The sequence below is a fragment of the Cinclus cinclus genome, chromosome 4 (genome assembly GCF_963662255.1).
Source record: "Cinclus cinclus chromosome 4, bCinCin1.1, whole genome shotgun sequence".
NCBI lineage: Eukaryota > Metazoa > Chordata > Aves > Passeriformes > Cinclidae > Cinclus > Cinclus cinclus.
In genome coordinates this window covers 54205644-54233347 of record NC_085049.1, presented here as the reverse complement: position 1 = coordinate 54233347, position 27704 = coordinate 54205644, and the positions used below count along the sequence as shown (strand labels likewise).

At 39.9% G+C, this 27704-nt stretch overlaps 1 protein-coding gene across 1 annotated transcript; it reads right to left on the bottom strand.

Moving 5' to 3' along the window:
* Positions 1 to 6927: 6927 nt before the first annotated feature.
* On the bottom strand, positions 6928 to 27462 carry HCFC2 (host cell factor C2). The gene is made up of 16 exons (XM_062492104.1): positions 25934 to 27462; positions 23947 to 24095; positions 23402 to 23562; positions 22158 to 22366; positions 21593 to 21677; positions 20470 to 20573; positions 19723 to 19911; positions 18432 to 18617; positions 17897 to 18000; positions 16784 to 16940; positions 15624 to 15824; positions 14347 to 14417; positions 12998 to 13135; positions 11515 to 11700; positions 10776 to 11061; positions 6928 to 9869 (listed from the first exon to the last, which is right to left on the bottom strand). The coding sequence occupies exons 1-16, from the start codon at positions 26097 to 26099 to the stop codon at positions 9844 to 9846; spliced, it is 2418 nt and encodes an 805-aa protein (XP_062348088.1). The 5' UTR covers positions 26100 to 27462; the 3' UTR covers positions 6928 to 9843.
* Between the last annotated feature and the right edge of the window lie 242 nt (positions 27463 to 27704).

Genomic DNA, 27704 nt, shown 5'->3' with positions numbered 1-27704 from the left:
TTTTTGAATGCAAGTTGCCTTTATTATAAAGATTGAGTTAGTCTTGGTTATGTAATTTGTCTTGCATGACAACCTCAACTAACTTTACATGTCAGCTTATTTATTGAAATTTTGAAAGGGACCTTTTCCTCATGAAACTAGCAGCTCAAGAGAATTGCTACAATTGTTTTTTTCTAATGTAACTTCTGAATTAAAGGTTAATCAAAACCAATGAATGCTCTACTACATTTAGAGGTTTAGAGCTTATCAACAGTGTTAATGAAAGCACTGACTGTGCGATGCAGATTTTATGTTTTTTCTTTTCAGTTGTGTTACCTCCTTAGACTTACTTTGATACTTTTAAGGTAGTCTTTCTGCTATTGAAATAACTCTTCCTTTTTATGTATGGCTTTTAGAATCCCAAACTTAGAAATCCAAGGATAGGGGGAGTTTTATAGTCCTTGTGGTAAAAGATCTCATTTTAACTTTTTACTGAAGTGTTTTAATGTATCTTGTGAGCCTGTGGGAACTCAAAAGTGGTAGTGACTTTGTGTCCAGGCTGCGTGTGGGGGGTGTGTGTGTGTGTGTGTGTGTGTGCAGGAGTGGCTGACAGTTGAACAAGTGATACAAATCTGAAATGGAAGACAGACTTCAGGTTTGCAGTCTCTTTCCTGGGTTTGCAATACACTTTACCTAGGTAATGTAGTTCTGTATATTTAGTGAGCTGTTCTTGGTAACATTGCTGTTCCTTTAATAATGGGGTGGGTAATTTTGTTGCCATGTCTTAGCCTATTAGGGTAGAGGTGGGGGTTTTAGCAGTGTCTTACTCAGACTGAATTTTGGGACCTTTTGGTATTTTTACTGTTTGCAGTGGACTGAAATGTAACATATTAATTATCTTCCCACATACCTGTTATTAATTTAAGCAAACCACACCTTGAAACTGTTGCCGTATGATTTCTTGCTGTTTTTGTCTTTTCTTAAAAAAAGAAAAGTAACAGTTCAATATTGGAAAATTAGCATAACCTAAGATATCCTAGAAGCCTGAAACAGGCAGTTCTTTAGCTAAACAAAAACTTTATGTGCAGATTTGAGCAGTGTTTGTTAGCAGTCAGCATCCTGCTGGCAGAGCCTCTGGAGGTGATCCAGTGTATTCTGGGCAGTCTGCGTGGATGTGCTGAGCTTTGTGGCAGCCTGTCATTCTTCAGCAGCTATGACTGAACAAATGGAGTTTCTCATTAAATGTAAAACTGAATAACACAATCCCTTCACGAGCCCCTTCTGTTTGTATTCCAGTTATTTCAGGCCAGCATAGCCTGTTCTTGCTGTTCCCAGATTTGCAATGGAAAAAAGCTGTGATACCAGCTAAGGTTCTCCCTTAGCTAGGAAAGATTTGGCATTTTGAGGTACAGAAAGCCAGTTGAGGTGATCCCACACACTTGCTTGAAACAAGCAACATTTTTTCAGACTCCCCTCTCTGCTGTGACTTTAACCTAAAGTGTGTGAAGTTTGTGGTTTATGCACAATCATGTGAGCAATGAAGCTGATGCTTCTTCTTTTTACTTTCTTCTCCCCTCACACTCTAAGGGCCAGGGACAAAACTGCAACTAACTTCCTGAGACTACAGCAACAAAAGTAATAGTACAACACTTTTCCATGTCTCTCTGAAACCATTCTCCTAATAAAAGTTCGCAGGGTACTGTAGCCATAGTACACCAAATAAAAGAAATGTGGTCTGAAGAAATACTTGCCTGGTTTATGTTAGCAGCAGCACAATCAGTGCATTCTTTATATTTGTTCAAGAAATCTAATTTTGCTCATTTTGTTCTCATTTTGCTCTTTTTAAGTGTTTAAAGTTTACAAGTAGCTAAGGCCCAAACCAAGAATAGTCATTCTTGCTACATCTCATCTGTTTCTACAAAACTCCTGTCTTTAGTCCTCTGAATGTTTTGTTTGAACTAAGCTACCCCCAAACTGAGCTTGAGCTCAAGACAGCTGTGGCAGCCTATGCAAAGACTTGGAAAAAGGCACCTTGAAATAGCAGTAATGTTCAAAGATCTTTTTCCAAGAACAGTGATGTTTTTTAGGTGCCTTTTCATGACACAAGCAAGTTTTGCCACAGTTTTTTTAAAAATGCATTTTTGTGTAACTTGATCCTTCTGGTATTTCTTTATGGGATGCTTTTGGTGTCTTTAAAAGTGCAGAAACACTGTTATCTCTAGTCAAAGTGCAGTTATGAGAAAAGCTAATTTGGATGGGGTTCTTCTACATCCCACTTTCATTACAGGCATAATGGGAGCTGAGGCTGCCTTTTCCAGTCTTGTTGAAGTACACATGCATTGTTAACTGTTTTATTTATTCTTCCCTTCTGATCTCTACTGAATGCTAAAATATGTGGCTGGATGGTGTAGCCAGAACACAGATGGGATTCTGGCATGAGGTGGTACATCCTAAATACCTACTGCCCCATGCTTTATCTGTAGCCAAAAATCAGCCTGAATTATGTGGGCTATTATCTAAAGAGCTGTCTCTCCCTTGAGCTGCACTCTGGATCATGGTGAATGCTGTGGAATGATTCCTATTGCAGAGTTTGAGGGTGATGCTTATGAACATGTAGGCATGGATAGGTGATTTCTCTCTAGCCTTTGGCAGGAGAGGAAGTATATGGGCAACTGCACACAAACAGGAGATTGCTCAGTTCAAAGCAAAGGGCAGAGCCAAGGGCTAATGTTTCCCCAGCACCTTGCTGTCATGGTAAGAGTTGGCAGCAGTTTTGCTTACAGCTATAATTTTCCTCATTTTGCAGAGCTCTGAATGTGATTAATGTTCCAGTTAAGTCATGGAGATTCACTGCCTGGGTTATATTTACAGCAGAAAGGCAAGTTGTCTTAAAGTCACTGTATTACCAAATGGTGCAGGCTTGACTTCTTCAGGGTTTGATTTGTACCAGTAGAAGGAAGTTTTTCACTAAAACTAGTAGTGAACTTTCTTGTGGCTGTAGATGGAAAAAAAGCCTCCAAAGCTGGATGTAGATTCTAAGAGAAGTGATGTTATAAAGAAACCGTATTTTATATAGAGCCCAAGCAGTCCTATAGGAAGAAGTTTGATAATGTTGACTCTAATGGTTACTCTTATTTTTCCCCTGGTTTGGTGAAAAGAGCAGTGGTGGGAGGATGCCTTTTGGGTGTGGTACACTGTAAGACATGTACCTAGTTGAAAATACCAACCAGTTTTTTCCTCTTTGAAGATGAGATGTGCTGTTCTGGCAGAATCATTCACACTTTCACCCATTCAAAGGCTGAAAATTCATTTAAGCAACCAAACATTGATCCATTTACCTATTGATTTGTGAAGTTGGCATGGTAATGGACTGCAGTGTCACCTCTGACCCTCAGGATGTAAAAGTTTAATGGGAAGCACCCTGGAAACTGCCAGTTCAGCTTGCAGTGCTATCCAAGGCCATGTGCTCCTGGGAGGGCAGTTTGCTGCTATGCACAATAGGCTCCAAATTGGTGCCAGCTGCACTGAGTTTATTAAAGCTAAGTCCCCAAGGATGGCTGCAGAGGCAGGGCCAGAGGTGATGCTACCCTCCTTTAAGAAATCTTCCAGGCAACTTTCCAGGCTCATTTCCTGGAGTATTTTACTGCAGCATGCCAGGCCAGAGGACCCATTTATCAGAGCCATGGCACCTGATTTGCTTTTGTAAGAAAACTATTGAGTTTAAATCTGCTGGGCAGAGGAGCAGCCTTTGGGCTGCTAAATTAATGCGTGTGTGCCTGATACTTACCCGGTCTGTACAGCAACATGAACAGCAAATAAAACCACCTCCAACAGCACAGCCAAGACTCAGTTCGTGTGCAAGGGCCGTGCCACTCGAAATACAGCTGCAGCTACAACATTTGCAACAGCACCTTAGGAGCAGTATATACTATTTCTACTCTCTGCACCCTGTGGGAAGACAGTCTACCACAGCTGAACTCATGTCCCAACACTATCAGGAGCAGCATGACCCAGATAAAGAATGCTGGGATGCACAGGTTTGTTTCTGCACTGTCCAACGCCTCGTTAGCCCCAGCCAGGAAATCCAGCCCCACCTGACACCTGAGCTCCCTGTGCAGTGTAACATCGTGGGGAAAGCAACCTGGTGAACAGGCAGAGGCCCAGAGCCAGCTGACAGGAAAAGCTAAGCACGGATGGAGAAGGGAAAGGATCTGAAATCTCATCTCCAGCCAGCTGGAGAGCATTTCTGCTACAAGGAAACAGGCTCCAGCACTGTGGGATGAGAACACGAAGACTGCAGAGCCTGGGGCGTGCTACAGCAGAGGACAAGTCTGCTCTCTGTCCAAAACCACAAGCAACAGCCACATTTACAAGCCAAGCAGCTGAAAATCCTCCAAAATGTTTCTGGAGTAGATGCAGTGGGATCAAGTTCTGTACACACAAGAAGAAGAAACACTGACTAAAACTGGCCATTTTGTGTTGTCTGCCTTGACAGCTCTCATGTTGCTTCAGATGGCTGTAACATAAGTCGCTGAAATCTCAAGGTGTTAGATTAATGTTTCAGGTTTTCTTTTTTCAAGACCATAATTTCAAAAGAGTTGTTCTCAGACTCCAAACACTTTCCTTCTAGAGAAGGCAGCATTTAAAGTCAACATATCACGTCTCTTCCCTATCACTCAGGCAAAATACAATGAAGAAATAATTTGGAAAACACTACTAAAAGGAAAAGTTTGGGATATTTGTTAATACTGCTCAAAGTTACAAGGTAACTGCTTGTACCTAATAGATTTTTGTTAAAAGAGAATTACCAGCACTGTATGCAAGAGTGGTGGTTACTCTGAAAGGCTGTTATGAATCCCTGGCACTAAGCATTTAAATGAGTGAATAGAAGAACAAATAAAAAGAGGATGCAAACAAAACCGACACTTTGGACCTTCTAAAATGGTATACATCCAGTGTGCCTTTTTTAATAATTGCTTTGAAATAATTGTAGATTGATCACTTCCATGTGTGGGTAACAGTATTTTATAATTTCAACAGATACAGAAATAACTCTCTGAACACTAGGACACACTGAAATGCTTCGTCTCTTTTTCTCTTTGAAGATACCACATCCAAGCCTAAGTTTTCACTTTAAGGAGCTCTGTACCAGCTTAGCAATTACATCAGATATTAAAAGCAGATGCTTGTGAGAGGGAAGAATCCCCTCAGAAAAAACCAAAACAAAACAAAAAGCCCCACAAAAAAACCAACCAACCAAAAAAAACCAACCAAACAAACAAACCAACAACAACAAACCCCAAGAACGACAGCAAACTATACCCAGCCCCAGTTTAGGAGATACTTCTGTTGTTCCTGTCAGGACTGTAAGCCCAACAGGTACCATCAAGTACTTCAGGCTTTTGAAGGCTGTAGGGAACAGACCATTTGGAAATTTATCACATTTATAGATGCCAAGTTTTCAACACCCAGCATGAGGCACGTAAGGAGGGAGTAAGACAAAGAGGCCCAGTAACTCACACAGATCTCTTGGGCCTTCCTGCCATCCCAGCTCCTCTTCCAGGGGCTGCAGGTGCTAGACATTCTCTGGCTGAACCTCACCACCATTCATTCATGCTGGGATCCAGCTGGGTGCCCACCCTACCCCCACCCACTCCCCATCATGGGGATTTCATCTCGCTGGGGGAAGTACTGGAGCTTCAGTATCCTAAAGACTCCATGGATCAAGAGGATTTATTTTAAGCTCCTCTTCCTGATACTTCAGGCTGAGTACTTGAAATTCTAATAAAAGGGATCTTTACTTCCAGACCAATGGTAAACAGTTCAAAATGAAGATTTCACTACTATAAACAGAAGGAGGAACACATTGCCCAGACAGTGGCAGCACTCAGTGCTCCACCCCTGTCCCAAGACTCTGGAAATACTTCCGTGTCAGAACTAGAAGCCACAGAATAAAAGCCCTGATGTTTAGCTCACTAGAAATATTATAAAAATACCCCTAGGGACCAGCTAATGCTATAAAGAAGGAAAAAAAAATAGCTGTTTTTAAGATAAATTCATACAGCAAATTCAAATTTGCCTCCAAGACAAAATAACTCCTACTCTTGAAATCTTATTAGCAGAAAGAAAACAGTATGAGAGGATTCTTCACTGATGTTTCAGGTTTTCCCATTTGTTTTCCACTAGTGCAAGAATCACAAATAACAAGTATTATTACAATAACTAGGAACACAAAGAAGGACTCAATCTGGAGCAGACAGCTTTTAGCAGTTTCTCTTGTGAAATCTCTTAAGGAGGTTTAGCAACAATCCAGCAGACTCTTCAGTTCACCTGCTCCTCTCTGCTCCCCTGCTTCTTGCAACACGTACTGCTTATTCCCACAGGAGTTCTCCATAGTGAGCTCCATAAGAGATGGTGTCATTTTGAGCAAAGCTGGACATGAACACAATTCAAACCCTTAGTAGGAGCCTTCTGAGCACACTAAGTACTCACACATCTTTTTAACAAACTGCAGCAAAGCCATGCCAAACTCTTTGTCACTCCTTGTCAACAGCAGTAACATGACCCCTGTATAGACAGGGCAAGTAATGTCAAAATTTCAGTTCAGAGGCCACAGTCTGCAAGGCACAAAGGCATGGAAGGGGGCAGGGAAATGGTGGGTGCACAGCAGCAGCACAAGGTGGGGCAGGGATACTGGAGAACCTCAAGTGAGGAAAAAGCTCATGAGGTAATAACTAAGAATTAAATTAGGAGACAGTATTTGTGGAAGAGTAATAGTATTATGACAGTGCTTATCATTAAACCCTCTCCCCCAGTTTGACAAATTTACTCACTCTGCATCAAAATTTCCAAGTTTGTCCATGTACACCTCTAAAAAAACAGAGATTCCAAGCTTGTACACATACACTGTAAAAACAGACACACTTCAGTATTTACAATGCATTTGATAGGACAACCACTTTATTACAAAGAACAAACAATGCTTCAAAATAAGACTAATCAACTTGTATTGTACAAAATGTCAGTTTCCTTGTAGAGGTCATTAAGTAACAGGCTGTAAGACTAAGTTCACGTGAAATTCACTATCCTGAAATAATCAGATAACAACAGTAATACTTATTATTATATCCTCAGAGTTTTATGGCATGATCATGTGCTCTACTCCAAACTACATTCAAAAAATATTGCTATAATTACTTTGAAAACACAAAGTGTAAGTTATTGTTCACTTCATTTCCACTTCCACAAGAACATTCTGAAGACGAAGCTGTAGCCATGCCTGCCATAACTGGCACGACTGTCCTATGTTTACACAGCCACAACCTCCCTAAGGAGTTCAGTAAACCTAGACATTTCTACAATATGGATACTGTAATCTGATAGATTTCAGCTTCTGTTACATGTCCTTTAGCAGTATCTGAAATAAATGGATAACATGGAGTCTCAAAGAGCTGGTGCCAACAGTCTAAACTTTAAAATTGAACAATCAATATTTGTCTGATACCTAGTTGATAGGCAAACAGGTGGGATTTAGACATTATAAATACAGTTCTAAAAACAGACCACAAAGTGTATTTTACAGTGTGTACCACAATTTCAGTTTAAAGTAAAACTGTGAGCAACTGAAGAGTTGCATATGATCACTATTCAACATTACCCAACTCGGACAAAAAAAAGAGAGAAGTGACATCTTATGTCAAGTCAGCTGAATAAAGCACACTTACAAGGAAATTATACTTTCATTGAAAACGCCACAGTTTTACCCTTTGGTAGTCGTGACATACCCACTGAAAAAAGAAATTGTGCAAAGCATGTGAAACCAAGTGCAAAAAAAACTCCACCCAGACACACCCAACAGGTTTTATTCTTAAATAACAACTCTACAATCACAGCTATCAGCCAACAAAATCAAAGCCACAAGTTTTTCTCTAAAGGCTTCTTTCACAGTACTAATAAGAAAAACCAAATTCTATTCTTCTAGTTGACAGTTCATGTGTATGGTACTTTAGTTATCAGACAGTATTGGTAGTGAGATCCTACCTGACGAAATGGACCATTAAAACACAAATATCTTAAAGCCAGTTAACTTCAGGAAAAGTCCTATACATTCATACTATAAACACTGTTTAAAGTGAAACTGGGATATCTGTCATTGTCATAAGCACGTGATTTTCCTCTGGAGTCAAACCACGTGTGTTGCTCCTGTGCCACAGTTAACACTATTACAAGCATTTATGGTCCCCAGCACTTTCTATATGCTATTGGAGCATGTGATGCATTGCAATAATTAAGGCTGTACCAGCACTTCGTTAAAACCCTGATTCTCAGGGTAGCCAACACTTGGCTATTAAATCTGCTCTGGGATACTTCAGCTGCTAAATCTCTACCACTTGAGTCATACTTCTCCCACCAAACCAGGCACATCATTGATTTTAGTTTATATATTTACAAATGCTCTTAAGACAAATTTAACTGGAAGAGGCAAGAAGTTCTACCTTGATGTATAATCTTTTGGCATTTGGGGCAAAATTAAAGTGCAAAGTATAAACTTCATTGCACAATAAATAATTTAGATTTTATTTCAAAATAAATCTTATTTTGGTGCCTCAATCTGTTCACCTAGTGACCTTGTCCAACTCAGCCATTTTCCTCTACACTTTGGTAAACATAGTTTTATATATAGATACATAAATAGTATTTAAAATGTTTACCTTTATTTCACTACTGTGAGCAATTCTTTTGCTTTTCGCATAGGAATGGATCAACCTACTCCTAGAAGTAATGCTTGTTGATTTTATCAGCTAGCTAGTAAATGTAAAATGATGCATAGTAAAAGGGAGATACTGAACTTGATTGGTAGAATATATTGGTAAAGCAAACAAGCACTTAAGAAGATTAACTGGAATAAATATGTTGAGAGTTGCCATATAATATGTGCAAAATTGCTTACCGTGTATTCTAAACTTTGGTTAAAATTTTCAGATTGAAGTTTTACAGAAACATTATGGAAGCAACACAAGTGATTACTAACACAGGAATGAGGTAAGTTATTATTAGTGCAAAAAGCAAGCATATGCTAAAAGCAAAGCATATGGATTAAAAAAAAAAAAAAAAAGAATGAATCTCATGGAAGTTTTAATAGAAGACCAGAAAGGTCTCTTGTAAACATTGGTATTTACAAGTTTAAGATTTGTACAACTACAAAAGGATAATTTTAACTAATAGTAGTGCATTTACAATGAATTTACGTTTTTTGTAATAAGAGCAATGGATAAGTTTATCTTTTTCCTTTTAAATTTTCAGGGGATATCTTTCAAGATTAAGATATTTGTTACAAATAGTAGAAAAAATCATTTCTTTACAAAAAAGGTATATATTAAAATATTTATACATTTTAAGTTACTATATAATAACTGGAAATTTTTGCCTTGTACTCAGGCACCACAATGAAGAATGTGGTATAGGGAACCGAAACCAAACAGATTTTGCTCATATGCCAAATCTTATGATTTATCTATTCAAGATCTGTAGCAATCATGGGGACTCTACCTCAAATACTACTACTTGTGCCAATTCTTTGATTCATTTTTAATTTGAAACTCGGTGTTCTTTACATTTTAACATATCACTACCAAAAAGAGCTGCTGGATAAAGTGTGATCCTCCACCCCACCATCTCTGATATATTTTCTATATGATACTCATACCTGAGCAAGGCTCTGTAACGCTGATGTGTCAAACGTAAAAAAGGTTATACATTCTTAAGATAAAAACAATGAAAAAATAAAATATTTGTAGCATTTACAAATAGTACAAGAGTTACATTGAACACTACATTCGAAACTTGAGATCTATTACGTCGTTTCTACTTTGAGCCTGATGTTTTCATATCTGCAAAAAGAAAGAGACATTGTTAAACGTTTCATAACTTCACATGGTGTACACAGTCAAACATTTTCAAACAAACACTGTTTCAGAGTTCTAGGATACAGGTCATGGTCAAAACCCCTGCCAATTAAAGGGTTAAAACAGCATTGAAATACTGAACAGCATAGGAGACGACTTTTTCATTGTAACTCCCCATCTTACAAAAAAAATGTTGAAAACCAAGCAGTGGAGCACTCAACAGGTGGCTCCCAGCCCACTAAATGAGGTCAGCTACCCCCACACCACAGCTCCCTGCTGCCCGAGGGGGTAGGCACTCTGCCCTTCCTACCTTCCTCTGTGCCCACAGCACCTCTTGCTGAGCAAAGCCAGCTCCCAACAAAGCTAAGCCAGAAACGGGGAGGAGCAGGACGGGAAGCTGGCAAAACTTGAGACTCCAGACTGGCTTGCTTATAAGGCAAGCCAGAAGTGACTAGGTTAACACTAATTTTATTTTCAGTGGATCCATTATCATCCCCAAGTCATCACGAACCTGTACAAGTTCAAGCTCAGGGACAAGATGAGAAAATCTCTTCTGGTGGTAACAGATTTCAAAGCGCATACGCACCACAAAAATGCACCTTACACCACTTGACAGAATTTTTTTGCCATTTAGGAGGGTGAAAAGACTGCGAAGACCCCTGAATGCACTGTATGTCACATACATGATGCACATAACTGGATTACTTCTTATTGGACTGAAAAACTTCTGAGCTGAATTGAATTCTAGGAAAGTCAGAAGCAACAACTAGAACTGCATAAAACTCCCATAAGGAACAAAACATTTCAAGAAGTAATGTACTGCTGTGCTGGTTCTGGAAGAAATGCACAGCTCCTGCTCCACGCAGATGCTGTGTGTGACAGTGACTTTACCTTGGAGCCACCGAACCTGCGTGGCCGGGCCGTAGCCCCTCTCGTTCTTGGCCGAGATCCTGAACACTATGGCAGGCCGGGAGGTGTAATCCACGTGGGCGTTGGAAAGCTGGGCAGCAGTCACTACACAGGAGGTTTTAAGACCACAGTATATCCTCATAAATACAAGTTGACTTGGATTTTCCTGTAGTTGCGTGGAACGGATGGCTAAGTAGGCAGAGTATTCTAAAATATTTCCAGAGGGTGAAGCTGGAGGCTCCCAAGAAAGATGAATACAGTCTACACTCTGAAGAAAGAGAGAAAAATATGATAGCATGTAGCTAACCATAAATATATAAAGAATATATAAAAAAACCCCAAATTCTAAAGATTATCTGAAAATTCTAACCTATCATCACCACTCTGGAGATAAGGACATCCTTTGACTCTTTTTTAAGAAGTGTGGTAAACCACTATAGATTTAATGATGCAAGACTAGAAAATCATGGGAAAACTATCAGATGATTGAATGTTTATCTGCTAACATGAACACAAACTCTTAAAATAATTATTTTTAGCAAATTTCTTAAAGAATATTATATTGAGCAGAGCTCACCAAGTAAGCATTGGTCACTATTTTATATGACAATTTTAACTTAAAAATAACCCAAACAACATACCAACTGTAACCAAGAGTTCTGAGATTACACCGGTGACCAGAATTTTACATGTCAGAATGAGAATTATCTATATTTCTCACCTTGGTGATTTTGACCGTTGAAGGAGCTCCAGGAAAACCTGGAATGCATGTCTTGAATTCACTGATTTTACTGAAAGGCCCAATACCACAGCCATTAATTGCAGCAACTCTGAACCTGTACACTGTGCCTGGAAACAGATCCTGTTTCTTAAGTAATCTGTAGTCTGGTACATCTGCACCTTCTGTCTGAAAATAAAGCAACATTCATGATAATTTTTAAAATATTATAAACACAATTACCCTAAAAATATAGTGTTAAGCTGAGAGTAATTATGTTTAATTGAAACTGAAATCTATTTAATACTGTTATACTTACATCAGAATTTATGAAAAGGTTCTGACTCACACAGTATCTCACCTCTAAACAGCTGATCTAAGATGCCATGTGAGACTACATCTCTAGACCAAAAGATATCCCATTTTTTCAGTCATTTAAATTAAACTGCATCTTGCAGTTATTTTTACTGGGGAAAGTTAAAACCAAGTAGCATTAACAACTACATAAGTTATGATTTAGTTAACATAATCTTCTAAAAAAATATTTTTATTTCAAAAGCAGTTATTCCTAATGTTAGGAGCTGCAGTTTGATGTGGAGGTGATCAAAATGTTTTTAAGGAAAAGCACTGTTAGTAACAAATAGCTTTCTGAAATATTATGTTCTACCATACTTCCATGATTAAAATATGCATTGATGCATCACTGATCCTTACAGTATAACTATTTTCCTACTGAATAACGTGAAAGAACCACTATCAATGTAAACACTGTGCAATGTGCTGTGCTCTTTGAGACACAAAGTATTTATAGTGAAGCATTTTCAAAGAAAGGTTTCTGGTATTTTGTTTCTGTCTCAAGAAGACACAATTTTTGTTTCTAGTTAACCAGGACATCACTAATTTACACTTTTACCATCAAAACTGTTGCACTTTTGCAAGTTTCACACTCATAGTTTTCATGTATCAACTTATAACTTATCAACTTGTTTGGTAAAACATTAAGTTAGAAAGATGAAATACAAAAGCCACTACAGTTCCCAGTCTTTTTAAACAGCCTGGCCTAGGTCTTATTAGTATCTTCAACAATTTTTATTCAAAGATTCTAGGGACAGAGAAGAACCTGAAACATTTCAATGCTGGACTGAAATAACATATTAAGAAATTGTGGACTTCTCAGTTTTTAAGAATTTTACTGGCTTGAAAGTTTAGAAAGCCTAAAACTGTTTTCTAAGCCAAGAATTAAGAAAATAATTAGCAATAGCAAAATAAGACATTTTGTATTACCATATGTAAACAAAAGAAAGTTAATCTAGTTTAGGAAATAGTAAAAAGAGGTGAGAAAAACACACAAGGAACTACCGGTCATAAAATACAAAATTTCTATGAGCACCAGGTTCTGCTGCAGTATCGGAAAATCCCATATTTTGCTGTGAACTATATAAGCAACAGATTCTGAAACAGGTACATGCAAGAGAACAGCAGCTACCTTGCTATTGATGTTCATTGTTTCCTCTGGCAGCAAGTAGAACTGGCTCACCACAGCACTGTTGTTCTTAAAAATTCCCACATCATACCACCGGCGATCCCTGGTTTTCACCGGTGCCGGCGGCCTCTGGGGAGCTCTCTAGCATTTGAAGAACACGTTATGTAGATTACCCACACTTCAATGCCATGGAAAAAAATGTCAAGGCTCTAGTATATGTAAGAGACAGCCCCCCTGCATAGCAGTGTTACTTTCTTATGCTTCAAATGAATATGCATGTATTATCAAAACACTGTGCAAAACCACCTGGTTCTTAGACATTTACTCAGACACAGTCTGTCATTTAAAAAGCAACAGCTGGGATGTCACATCTGATTTTCTGAACAGGGGGAAGAAGCTGAAAGCTGTACAACTAGGTGTCTGTAGCAGCATGTAGTTGAGTTAATTTCTCTCAGAGGTCAAGAAGTTTCCCAAGGTGGTCCAACATCAGCAGCTCCCCCCGGGGCTCAGCTGTACCTCAGCCCCACACGTGCTCCTTGTCAGGCACTGCAGAACTCGCCTGCAGCTGAGAACAGCCCTCTGCTGTGGCCATGGGGATGGAGGGCGTGCAAACTGCTCCTGACTGTCCCAGAAAGACAAACTGGCTTTCTTGCTGGTCTCCAGGCACCAGGGAGGGCACCTGCACAGTCAGCTGCTCAGCACAGACAGGCCATGATCCTGCTAGCATGGAAATGGGGCAGGAGCTGCAGCTGCTCTTGGCAAAAGCACCCCAACCCTTTATTAGCAGCTGCTTCTCCCCATCCTTAGTTCCTCACTTTTGGTGGCAACAGTGGCACCTTGGGTTTGTGTATTAAGTTGTAAGCAGGTGAAATAGGAAGCATTTACTTTTTCAGGCAGTATTTACAGCTTGCATAGTCAGTCCCCATCTCCTCTAGGGAAAAACATCAAGATGTCAGTTAAGTTACGTTCCAAATTATAGAATCAGCAGCTAACACTATTCTGATCTAATACATACTACATTTTAAATTCAGTTGTGCATACAGAAAAACTTTTTACATTTGCACATCATGCAGCAGAGACCATTCCACTGTGCCAGTTGATAAAAGTGATTCAACAGCTGAAACATGTACTTGAATCTCCTCCCAACTACACAACTGCTTTAGACTCACATCTAACCCACACAATGCAATTAGTTTTACAACAGAAATGTTTACTCCTGTATTATTCACTCCAAGCTCAAAATAAACACTGCTTTTCTTTCAGAAATATAATTAAAGGAAAACAGAAGAGCTCTTACAACTAATCAACAGAACAATAGGTAAAGCAATTTCATTATACTTTTTCAGACTTACAGAAGAATGTGAATCATTTGTCTGTCCAGTATTGACCCTTGGTGAAGGCATGACATAAGCAGTTTCAGCAGCTAAAAACAAAAATAAAATTTTAAAACCTTAAGCAATAGAAAAAAATTTAATGCAAACCCACCAGAGTATGAAAGTTGACCCCAACAGCCATTTACAAGTATTTGTTGCACAAGAATGTCACAGACTTCTTTTGCATGCAGTTGTATTTATAACACAAACTACTTCTGGCTTCTGTCAGATTCACAGAACAATTCTGAGAGTCTGGCATTGGAGGCTGCTACAGATAATGCAAACAGAAGGCAGGACTCAGAAAATCCTAAAATGTGACAGGATTATGAAATCAATACAAAATATTTGTGAACAAATAATCTAAATACCAGATTGAGGCACATACTGGAGACATTGTATGAATAGCCTAAGTGCAAATTCTTAATTTGATTGCATTGTTTCTGACATCAATAGTCTGAATTCTGAACATAAGCAGTTAAACTGTAAACAACCCTAAGAAATGGGAACAGAGCATTCATTAAATTTAAAATGGAAACTTAAAAGAAAAGAAAATATTAAGCACATGAGTAACACATGGGAGTATTAGTATTCTACGCTTGTGTTCCTGGGTTTTGCTTTTAAAATACAATACTGCTTGGTAAAAATCACACTACACACACAGCATCAGTATGAGAATACAGTTCTTGAGTTAGCACTCAAAACAGTAACAAGCACAGCTTGTTGATATTTGTCAAAAACAAAACTTGAAAAACTACCCATTTATGTTTTGCATTGCTGCTTATTTTGGGTATTTCCAGCAGACTGTGAAGAGGCCAGTGCATTAGACCAGCAGTGAGCTGGCCACAATAACATTTATTACAGAGGTCAGTTGCTTAAAATCAAAATCATCTAAGGTTACTATTTTAGCCTTTTGCTGACTAAATAGACAAGCACTGAATGAATGCAAATGTACAACGAGCACCAAAACAGGCTACCACTGATATTTAGAAAATGGACCTCTGCATAAATGAAGATTTTCAAGGACTTTTCACTTACAGGAAACATGGTGATTTACAAATGCACAGAAGGAATATCCTGATTTTAAAAGATGTATAAATACTAGCAGAGATCATCCAGGCTGCACAAGGTCTTCAATGCCCAAAGCTCTATCTACATCCCAGGTACTACTCAAGACAGGAATCCCACCACACTAGAGGAACTCTGATGGCCTTAGAAATATATGGCTCAAAATACAGTATGTGAAACACATTTCAAACCTTCAGATTTTGAATTGAATGTTGTTAGTGAAGTTTCATCTTTAACAACTGCCCCATTTGTACTTGATGATTCAGTTTTAACAGCCTGCTGGGTTACCATAGTTTGTGCGCTGGAGACAGTACTGGATACAGAAGCATCAGGATTTACACTTTGTTTGTCCAAGTCATGTAATTCACCTACATTTGCTGATGTCTGAGCACCTTAAAAAAAAAAAGAAAGCATTAGCAAGAATTCAATATTGATAACACAACAAATCTTAACCTGGTCTAATGGATTTAGTTTCATATAAAGGCTGAGTTTAGCTCAGAACTAGGTTAGAACAGATCGGATTATATTGATTGCTAATGCTTACTTTAGATTTATAACTGTACAGAAGTCTGTCTCCACAGTCATAAACAGATGTATGTAAACAGTTATTTTATGTTTGCTGTTTTTTATGTATTTGGTCACAAAAAAATTAATTTGGGAAAAGAACCCTACTAAAATAAAGCATCCACACAAATCAGTTTAAGATTAACCCCTGTAGAAGTCTGTTTCTCACTTAGCAATAAGAGCCACAATTTCCATACCTAATTAAATTACAGCATGAAGAAAATAAAAATACAACTACCTATAAAATAAATAGAAGTCAAATATGAACAGATCAGGTGATTAAGCCTGGATTCACTGCACTGAATTTAAGGCATTTCAGTGAAATGTATAAATCAGAGCCTTGTCATCTTTTACTTCCTCTACAGTCAGAGAGAAACATGCTTGTCTCCACATTGCCTGAAATTTTACATCAGCCAATAGCTTTTCACTGCTAACAGACAGATACAAAGTGTCAGTTCAAGTTACTATCACCATAATGTTGTAAAATGTCATCTGTCCCTTTTTACTTGATGCTAAAAATGGCTACTTACGCTTAAATAGACACATTTGCCATCATAATAATGAGTATACTGAGAATTTCATGTGCTTTGCAACACTTCTAACAAGTTAAGATTTCAATTTTCTTTGTATCTTCTAAAAAGACATTCAGTAACAACTAACACAAGTTGGGTTTTTATAAAGGACTCTTAAATAATTTTAAATTGCAAGACAGAAACAATCATATTTTATGTTTTTGAGATTAATTTTAACTCTCACTTTTAAATTATTTTTTCTATAGTCATCTTACTTGAAGTACAAACAGGCAAAAGAGAAGGGGCATTTGATTCTTTGAATCCTGTAGCATCTGCATGGTTTTTCATAGTCTCCTGTGTAACCTTGTTTTCAGGTGCTGCAACCTTTTCTTTTCCTTCTACTTTTGAACTGGATGAAAAGGCAACTTGGACCTAACCAAAACAACACATTTGTTAATGTTAAACTGCAAAGTTCAGAAATTTCAATTGCAAACATGGCATGAAAATGCTTGCTCATAGACAATATAAACTCCTCCAACAATTCCCCCTACTACTTTAAATTAGACCAAGAAATCAATCTCTCAATCCCTACCTTAGTCATTTTAAAACAGACTCAAACACTGGGTTGACTTGGAAGAGTCACACTAAATTTTATCATGACATGGCATTTCATGGCTATTTAGTCTACTAGGGGGACTTCAGGGCATGGGAAAAAATCACAATTACAGAGGCTCTCAACCTCTGCTTTCCTGACATGTACTTGAGATATTTCTACTCTGAGTGAAATTTATGGTATTTCTGCATGTGTTTTCTCCAGAAATACAGTATGGATCCCATACAGATCTAAGACTTTACACAGCTAAGAAAAGGTCCAAAGTTCTAAAAGTGGGATCCTTCAGCCAAAGTTTGTCCTCAGTTTTTCTGTTAAATTGCTGAAACAGAGGAACATGTACAACTGCACACCAGATAGATAATAACTGGATTTAACCTGCTGTAGGAACTTACAACTAGGCAGACTAGCATAAAACTAAACTAGACTAACAAAGAAGGAATATGTCTTAATTCTTTTTGCTTCCCACATTAATGTCACCAGCATTTTGAGCATCCTACTGGTGTCAGGCTCCCAGTTGGCGTTGTGAAGGACAGTACAGCTGCAATTCCCTTCTGCATTAACAAGAAGAGGACTTGGAAGTGTCTCTCATTAATAAAAGCAAAAAGTATATAAGAAAGCAGATAACTACTTCAGCAGGTGTCTTTTGGTTTCATTTGGGGATTTTTTTCTAAGACCTAAAAAGTATGCAGGGAGTTTTAAACTGCAAAAGTGCTCTGGTAGTTCACTATCTCCTCACGCTGTTTTGACACTGAGGCATTTTTCAGTTTACACTTACGTTATTAGGAATGAGATTATTTGTTTGGCTGGGATGATCCACCTTCATTTCTGGATAAGGGATGCTAGGCAATGATTGTGGACTCTGATGGAGAGAACAGCCACCTTGCAGGTAAACAAAAGCAAATTTCCATCAGTTATATAGAACTTAATGTTGTGATGGTTTTAACCTCACTATTCCACTGAGGAAGAGGGAGGCCAACGTTGCCTGAAGGAAAACTTTGTTGTAAGTCTGAAATAAAACTGTATATGGCCAAACATTAAGATAAAATCCCTTCCTCACTGCTTCCTTTCTCAACTTGTGCCCAGCATTCTACAAATAGCTTCATAATTCAGATAGCTGGCCAAAACCAACAGAAACAAGTGAAAGGGAAGCTTTACATAATTATGATGTGGGTATTTGGAGAATACCCAAAGAAACAGGGTATCTCTCTCTCACAGAATGGTTCTTTAAAAAACAAACTCATATTTATTACTTAAGCAACCCTCCAGTCTGCCTGTGCACAAACATTACTGTAATGTGATCTGACTGCTACCTTGTGAACTCAACACTGATGTCTCAGGAATGCCAGTACCAGGAATTCCAGCCACCGGTGGCACTGGTGAGTCAGCATGTAATTGAAGAAGATATCCCTCAACTGTAGGTACTTCATCCCACTTCAGTTGAAAAGAGTTGGTTGTAGCTCTGATCAGCTGTACCTGTGATGGTGCTTGAGGTCTCTCTACAAGAAACCAATAAAACACAGATGGCATGTTAGAAATTGTCCTCTCTTCCCAGTTTATTAAATAGCTGCATATTGCAAATAAAATCAGTTGCTCCTTTTTCACTAATGTACAATATGTATCAGATTCAACAAGAAACCACTGTCAAAGGTGGCAAGTCAAGTCAGAGAATTACAAAGTGTCTTTTCAAAGTGTTCAAATATGCTCCAGTTTTGATGCTCTGTTTTTAATGGTTCTGCTGCTGCCAGGAGGCCTTTGGGCTGTAGCTACATCATTGTAGAGACTGGAGACAGGAGATCCTTGTGCTTTCCTGAAATGCTGCAGGTAGCTCTTTGACTCCTAAAGCTTTACATATTTATTCTAATTCACAAGTTATCCCTCTTCCTTTTTGCTTGCTCTGTGTAGCTGAAGTGAGCTTTCTCTCTAACTTCTACACAGGCTGAAGCCTAGACATGACTAATGCCAATGGCTTGCTCCTCTCACTTGTCTCTATGCCTAACCAGGCTGCAATCTTAAATACATCCCTCCCCTGCTACTCCTTTTTCTGAGGGAATAATGAAACAGGAAAAAAAAAGTTCCCTCTAATTTCCTCTCTCCCAAAACCATCTCAGTATCCTGCTATCAATGCAGCTACTAATGAGTGATTAGTCTCTAGAATTCCCTTCATTCTCAGGAACTATTTGGTCCTTTCTAACATTAAAGAGTATCTTTTTGCAGTCCAAGAGATGAGGAAGCAGCAGCAGCAATGATCCCAAGAAAAGAAGGGATTTGGTGAAAAAAGTAAACAGTAGCAGAAAAGACCACTAAAAGGAGAGGTCAGGAACCCTGAGTTTAGCAGCATCTTGTATCAGCTGACTATGGCATGCAGTGAAGAATTTAGCATGAAGTTTTTTCAGAGGCTTTAAATAAGCCTTCCTAATCTTTCCATTTTAAGAAAAGTCTTTAAACAACCAGCAGTGAAGCATGATTTAAAAATAATTTTAAAACGTAAATAGTCTTCCAGTTTGCTACAGCTTTAATGTTTTGATCATCAACCACGCAAGCTTCCCATATGTTAATAAAACACAGAACATAGTACAGGTCTCTTATTTATTTCTGACTCACCAGTATCAAGGTACCAAAGATCTTTGCAGCAAACTTGATTGTTCCAAGCTTTTCTGTAACCATCTCTACCACTCCAGATATACAGACGAGTGCCAACAGCTACAGCACAGTGTCCTGCTCTTGGCCCTGGTAACAAGTTACTTTTGTCCTCCTGGCAATCCGAGATCAGACCTATCCATTCCGTGGTATCTAGTAAATGAAACTCAAAGCATTTAGTTTCTAGATGTTTTCCAAAGCAAGAAATACAGATGTTAACACACTTAACTGCTCAGAAAAAAAAAAAAAAAGAAAATCACCTCAGTTTTTATAGACAACTGCATTTAGAATGGAAATATTATGAAGAGAAGGTCACTTTCCAATTAGTGTACAAGATAAAATCAATTCATACAAGCTGAATTTTCTGACCTCTAGTTATCTCTCAGGCAAATAGATCAGAAGTTGAGAATTCAGGGATGGTACTATCATGCTTAGAAAAACCTCATTTCAGACTCTGTCTCCTGTGTTCTATAAATGAAGAAGGAGTATTTATATTATTTAGTATTAAAGTTGTATTAACCAAGATCTGAAGAAGCAAACCTGCTGAATCTTCAAAGAAAAATAATCATTAAAATATTATTTTTCAAGTAACATGCAAAAAACTGGCAACTTCTTCAGTCAGCCAGGATTACAACTACATATCTTTTACTCTACTCTGTTAAGAAAATATTAATTCAAAAGACCCAGCCCCAGAAAGGCAGAAACACTAACCCAAATTAAGGTAAGAAAATGAACCGGTGCATTTCCATTCACCATCAGGAGCAGAAATTTCACCTCCTGTTGACTGTGGAACCCATCCACCAAAAACATACATTCTGAAATACAGGAAAAGAGGGAAGAGGGAAAAAGAAACGAAACACCAATTAATATCTAGATCTGCTGCATGTGCTCTCTCAAACTAGGACAACTGTGTTACAGTTTTGGTTCACAGCAAATTTGATTTGTGTCTATGTATTTATGAAGTACTGTTGCAGACATCTACCTTCTGAAATTTTTGAGTAAATTGACTGATAGAAAAACCCAACCACACAAAAAAATCCCAGAAACTCCTCAATCAACTTCCTAGAAATGGAAGTTAATACTGAAACATTTAGCAAACCATCAAACTCCTAATGCTCTCCAAAAATCCCACACTTAAAACAGAATTTCTACAATCCTTTACTGTAGACCCCTCAGTAAGTCATGCTAAAATAAGATGACTGGCATCTAACTCAGATATCAAAATTTAAAAATATAATGCAGGCTACAAACAATTAACATTTTAAGCAAATAATAAAAAGCTAAGCTGTTGGATCAGAAGATAAAAAACTTTCATACTTCTTTACTCCCTTGCCTCTTTCTCCTCATGCCAGCTTGTAAATTGGTACAAAATGGACTGAAACCCATGTTTAAAAGTCCATTTTATTGATGCTACCTGCCAAAACAAACCATATTGGCAAGAAGTGGAGTAATGAGGGACAGACTACAGAAAAAGTGGGAATAGTTTTGCCTGCAACTAGGTTTACTTTTTGAGCAGATTCTTTGCACAGCTACCTCATCTGTGTCACACACAGAGGCACTGAAACTCGCTCCTGACAGAACTCAAGCCCAGCTGAGGCTGCCCCAGAATGCACAAAGGTGCTCCAAGAAGCCCAGAAAGCTGCTGGTGGGTTGGGCAGGTTGTTCTGCTGGATGGAAACACTGACAGTTTGCTACCCTTGAGTTAAGAGTGGTACTGAAACAGCAGAAAACTAGTCTACAGGGCTGATATTTATACTGAGCAGTAGTGGATAAGCATCATCATTCTCCTACTAGGTGTACCTTTCTAGAGTTGAGCTTTTAACAACAGACATACTTGTTTCCTATTACATTGGCCGTATGGAGACTACGAGGAAGTGGAACTGTCCCTTTGGTTTCTGGTCTTGACCAGGTCATGGTTTCTGAAAGAAAGAGAATAAAATCCTCAAAAAAAGATGTATCTTGTTGCTATGTATTTTACTAACTGGATTTTAGGAGAGAGCATACCTCTAACATTCAGCAAAGCTAAATTTCACCTTTTTAAGATGGCTACTTTAAGAAAGAGGATGCAATAACAAGCACTTGGAACTTCTTAAAAACATCATAGGAAATGCTGACAAACTAAGTGTTTATCAAAAACATTAATTATGGGTTCATTATGGTTATTCAATTTTGTTTCTTTAGAGCGCTTTAAAGACTACAATATCCGTCTCACAGAGTACCCATAATCACTGAGGATAATATAGGCAAACAATACTGTATTTAACTCCAAATATTACAAAAGGTTAACACTATGGTGTCAGTCTCAATAATATCTGCACCACAGCATGCCATTAACCATTCCATGCTGTAATTTTCCCACTCAGGCAGTAGCACAGACTTCTGCTGGCAAACCAACTCACCTATGTCAAGTTCCCAGAGATCATTAAGCCGACAGCCACACATGCCTCCAAAAATATACATCTTTGGGCTTCCCACATTTTTTCTGCAGTACACAATGGCTGTGTGAGATTCTCGGGGAGATGGCAAGATTCCTTTGGTCACAGGAATACTCCAGCCGACCACGCCAGACCCATGTTGCAGCTCCAGTTCATAGAAATCATTTAAATATCTAGGGTATTATTGTCAAAGTATGAAAATCTCACTTATAAGCATGATGACAAATGTGCTTTAAACCCTGACCACTTCCAAATATTACAGACTTCTGTCTTGGGAGGGTGTAGAATTTTAAATTCAAAACATTTGATGCAGAACCAAATTTGGATTTTAAATGGATTTCAAACAAAGCAAAAAAATAACAGTTATATCTGGCTGCCTCTGAGAAAACATGCTCTCTTATTTGCGACACTGTATTAAATGAAAAAAAACATGAAAACATTTCTTGCAAAAATTGCTATATACAGACACATGGTAAACTGAAAAACTGCGGGAAATACATGATGATAAGACGTATTAGAGAGAAATTTCTGCAACTCTTAAGGCAAGAAAGGTGAGAAGCTGTTTGTCTTCTCATGTCTTCAGGCTGGCCAATACACAATTAGCCATTTGTTGCTGAATCTATCAGCAAGTTATTTTTACACAATGGTCTTTAAATCTTGGCATTCACACCAGATACCTCTTGTTTACTGAGCTTGAAATTGCCAGTTTATAGCTCAGTGGATGTAAGTGCTCTGAACTGCAGGTGAATGTGGATATAAAACTTCAGCATTCTAGCACAGTTTGCTGACATTAATGGCAACTTCAGCTGTTACTGTAAAAAAAATTCCAGATGAATTCTTAACTGTTTTTCACAGCAATACAAAAGACACATCCATCATGAATTCCCTGATGACTCATGAGACTCTGCTGATTGAGGTAATTCTAACAAACAAGCCATTCTTCAAAACATCACCCAAAATGCCAGGAGAAATACTGAAGCCTACTCAGGTTTCCTTGCAAAAGTGTCAGAGCTGTCACTCAGAGATCCATATTGTAGGATGCAGAAGGAATAGTTAATCTTCTTCACATGTAACCCCTTCACTGCACAAATAATCCAACTTTGAGTACTTGGTATGCAGAACAGCCTGCCTAGAATGTTCCTTTTCAAAGCTGTCAAATCCAGTAATTTGTTTTTAAACCCATTAAATTCAAAGACAAATCAGCATACCTGGGAACATTATTATTTGAATCTTCACTTTCATTTGCCAGGCCACCAAATAAATAGCACTTGTTACCATACAAAGAAAAGCTGTGGCCAAGCCGAGGACAGGGTGGTGATCCATTTGAAGGAGCTTGAGGTTTTACTTTTTTCCAGAGCCATCGACTTGCCTTGAAGACAAGAAAAATTTATTCAGAAATAATATAATTTCTAGTCAGTCATAACAAATAGAATTCATGTAATATTAACATGTGTATATTTTCTGAATTATTTTAAGGGAATGCCGGGCTTTTCTTACGACATTTGTTAAAAGGGATGTTTAAGAGCTAACCTTAATAAAATATTAAATATATTATACTTTGGACTAGATGGAAGTCTCTATTTCGAAGTTATTTAGAATAAACTTTAGATTCTTAAGATGGAGAAAATCTTTCTGAAGAAGAGCAAAGATCATCTAACTTTCCTCTGCAGTTGATAGAATAAAATGTGTTTCTTCATAAACAGATAAACATAAAGTAATCCCGAAAATCAAAACAGAGTTATACATTTCCTACCTGCAATTCATATAAATCATTGCTATATCTTCCATATTCAACCATTCCTCCAAAAACCAGTATTCTGGTACCATCACAAACAAATCCATGTGCTGCACAGCCTGGAGGAATATCTCCCCTTACAGCAGGAAGGAACCATTGATTTGTAACTATAGTAGGAAGCAAAAAAAAAAAAAACAAAAAAAAACCAAAAAAAACCAAAAAAAAAAAAAAAAACAGAAAAAAATATTAGAAATACTGAAACATGTATTTTTAAACACCTCTGTTTTCTGAAGAATTACCTTTTATCTGCAGATAACTGAAAGGGCTGTTTGCTTCACACTAAGTTTTAAAATAATTACTATTTCTTTTAATAAAAAGAAAAGTAAACACCTCTATCAATGTTACTCAGTGTATGAATGAGCCCATGAGGTTTCTGTAACTAAGTCAGTCATGAAGGGGCATCCAGCAATTTAATAGACTTGCCAAGAATAGAGGCTAATGAGGAACACGAGTGCAGTTCCACACAAAAGAGATAACCACGCTAACTCAGAGGGAGCTAGCCCTAGAAACAGAATTATTAGAGCTACAGCAGCATGGCACCGTGCCTGGACTTAATAGCCCTATTCAAAAACTAATTACACTGTTCTAGGACCCATTTTAATATCCAGAGGGTGGGAGAGGAGAGCCACAGAGTCAAGAAAAAGCAGCTGAGACTGTCTGATCCAGGCATATTGGTGTCTGAACTGTTCTGGAATTTAAGAATTACGGGGGACAATGTCTTCTTTTTCCTACACTTCTTTATGAGTGCGAAGAGGAGAAGCAGGAAATTAGAAGCTTCCACTGAGTGTTGCTGCAGGGGATTAAGATGCTCTCACTGTGTACCAGCTCCTCGAAAATCATCACATGCATAGCAAGGGCCATGGACGACATCCCACACTAGGGCAGCTCAGGTCATAACCCTGCATCTTAAATCCCAGAATAAAAAGGGTCAGTTTGGGCCAAGCACTCATCCAGAAACTGGAACAACTGAGATACGATCCTTTTTGTCACTGCTGCAAAGGGGAAACACCTTAAATAGAAAGTCTGGGAAGACAAAAAAAACAAGTCATGGTAAGACTCACTGAAAAGGCACCCGTCAGAACCGGTGTTCTGATGGCGTGATTATGTTAAGAGTTTTCTTCGGATTACTTGTCAGAACAGAAGGGTTAAGAGATTTTTTTTCCTTCTCCCCCTCAGGAATGTGATCTACACATAGCAGATCTTAAAGCCATCAAAGAAAAATCTGCCTGGAAAAACCTCAAGCAGCCAACACTGGCTGAGTGAGAAGCACAGACCAGGCACTGAATTCTCCCGTCTCGGCCCAAGCCCTGAAATTACACGCAAGTTTTCCAGCCTCACACAGCATTCCGCACAGTAACTACTCAGGCGTCTAATCTTTCACAAATAAAATCGCTCTTGGGCAGCTCCCTGTTTGGAAAGGCTCCCGATGCCAACACGTTCACTTTTCCAAACAAGATTCCCATTCCAGCGCGCTCGACTCTCGTGAGGTGCCGCCGCCAGAGGGAAGGAGGGGGATCCGGACACTCGCAGGGACGAATGCCGCCCGCCGCCATTCAGCCGCGACCTGCCAGCGGAGAGAGGCTCCGCACCCCTGCGGACGGCCGGGGAAGGCACAGCAGCCGCGACACTGCTGTGGCACCGAGATCCTCCCGGCCGCTTCTCCCCAGGCAGGGCCGCTAGCGCCGCGCTACCCGAGGGAAAACCCCCGGCCCAGGCGGATTTCCCGCCCCGCCATTTCGGCTCCAGGCAGCTCCTCGGCCCGCCCGCCGCCCCCTCGGCCGAGCTCCCCCGCGGGCAGCGCCGGGGGAGTGCGGGAGGCCCGAGGGGGATCCCCGGGGCCGCGCGGAGCCCGGTGCCACCGGCGGCCGCGGACGGGACAGCCCCGCCGCCGTTCCCCCCCCCCCCCCCGCTCCGCCCGCCCGCCCCGCGGCCCCGCCCCGCGCACCCGTGTTGTAGACGTGCAGCTCGTCGGCGATGCCCTCGTTGCCGCCGCCGAAGATGATGAGCAGCTCTCGGATGGCGACCGCGCGGTGCCCGTGGCGGGAGCGCGGCACCGGCCCCGTGAAGGAGGACACCCGCCTCCAGCTCAGCCCGGCGGCGGCCGCCGCCATCTCAGCGCCGCTCCCACAACGCACCGCGCGGCCGGGGCAGCCCGCCGGGGAAGGGGGAGCGCTGACGTGAGGGCGGCGGGTCCGTGTCCCGCCCGTGTCCCGCCCCGCGGCCGCCTCCGCCGCAGCCCCGGCTCGGCACGGCCCCCTCCGCTCCCGCGGCGCCCCTGGGCCCGGCCGTGCTCCGGCGGGAGCCCTGTGGAGGGGCTCCGTGCCTGCAGCGCCCGCCGCCCGAGGGGCGCTCGGCCCCCGCGGAGATGGCGTGCGCTCCTCTGCCTGGGGCGCCCGCCCTGCCGCCGAGCCCTCAGAAACGTGTAGCGCATTCTTTTTTTTTTTTTTTTTTTTTTCTTTTTTGTTTTCCAGCTGGCTAGCGGTAGGTGAGGCAATGCCGCTGCCTGCGAGGTGTGCGGCGAGAAGGAAATGAGTTGCAGTTTAAGCACTGAGGGTTGAGTTTCTCAGCCGAGGTTTCGGTTCTACAGCTGGCTGCGGGCGATCTGAGCGAATTCGAAGATCTCGTTCTGCAGGAGAGAAGCTGCTCTTTCCTGTGCGAGGGGAGTGTTGTGTGAGAGCATAAACGTGTAGGGCTGAGGGGAGTCCAGAGAAGGTGTATCTGTGTGCTAAAAGCCTCTTCTCATTGCTAAGTTCTGCGCCGTAAATGGTGATGCTGCCATATGAGATTGAGGTCGGACGTTATGAGGAATTTCTTCATAGAAAGGGTGATTACACATTGGAGTGGACTTACCGAGGGATGGTGAAGGTGTTTAAGGAAAGACTGGATGTGGCACTAAGTGCCATGGTGCAGTTGACAAGGCGGTGTGTTTGGTTGTAGGTTGGACTCCATGGTTTCAGAGCGCTTTTCCAACCTGATTCTGGAATTCTGTGTCACTGCATTGCCAGTAATCCCGGGGGTTCTGCCAGGTGAAGGAGCCGGTCCCAGTTCTGCAGGCTCATATGGCTGTGTGCTGCTTAGATCTGTCCAGATTCACATACAAGTGGAAGGGAAGGGAAGGTTAAAAAAAAAACAAAAAAAAAAAAAAAAACCAAAAAAAAAAAAAACCGAAAAAAAAAACACCCCACGGATGGATTTTGATGAACATAAGCTTAATACAACTTAAATATCACAGCACAGAAAAACACCAATAGTTGTGGCCATCTGCACAAAGTATACACCTGTATGTGTAATTCTGGGTAAAATCAGACACAGATAATACAGTTTGGGCATGTTTGAGGGACATAGTTGAAACCCACATTTTTGGCTCCTACAAATTGAACAGCAATCTTCATTTAAAACACTTAAGATTTTTAAGATCTTTATTGACCACTACTCATAAATTTTGCAGTGCCTCACAATAAAAATACGAAAAATAGTTTAGAGTTTAAGATGTTAATTATTAGTCCTTTTAATACTCATGAAATGTAACAAAACTGTGGTTTGTCATTTAGAGGGTTCATTCCTAGAGGAAAAGGACAGAATTCAAATAAAAGAAGTGCTGTAGAAATAAAACTGCAAAAGCATTCCAGGGAGCTTAGGAGGCATTGTATTACCATGTGCTGGTTACCTTGATCCAAAATCCTTTTGGGTCTAAACCAAACCTGTGGATTAAATGC

Bases quoted from the DNA above. Each gene is read 5' to 3' on its own strand.
- HCFC2 (XM_062492104.1), bottom strand. From the start codon at position 26,099: ATGGCGGCGGCCGCCGCCGGGCTGAGCTGGAGGCGGGTGTCCTCCTTC. The intron at 18,001-18,431 runs GTAGCAGTCAGA...TTTACCTGCAAG, and splicing joins ATCAGTGTTGAGTTCACAAG to GTGGCTGTTCTCTCCATCAG. The intron at 11,062-11,514 runs GTGAGAAATATA...CTCTTTCTTCAG, and splicing joins CAACGGTCAAAATCACCAAG to AGTGTAGACTGTATTCATCT.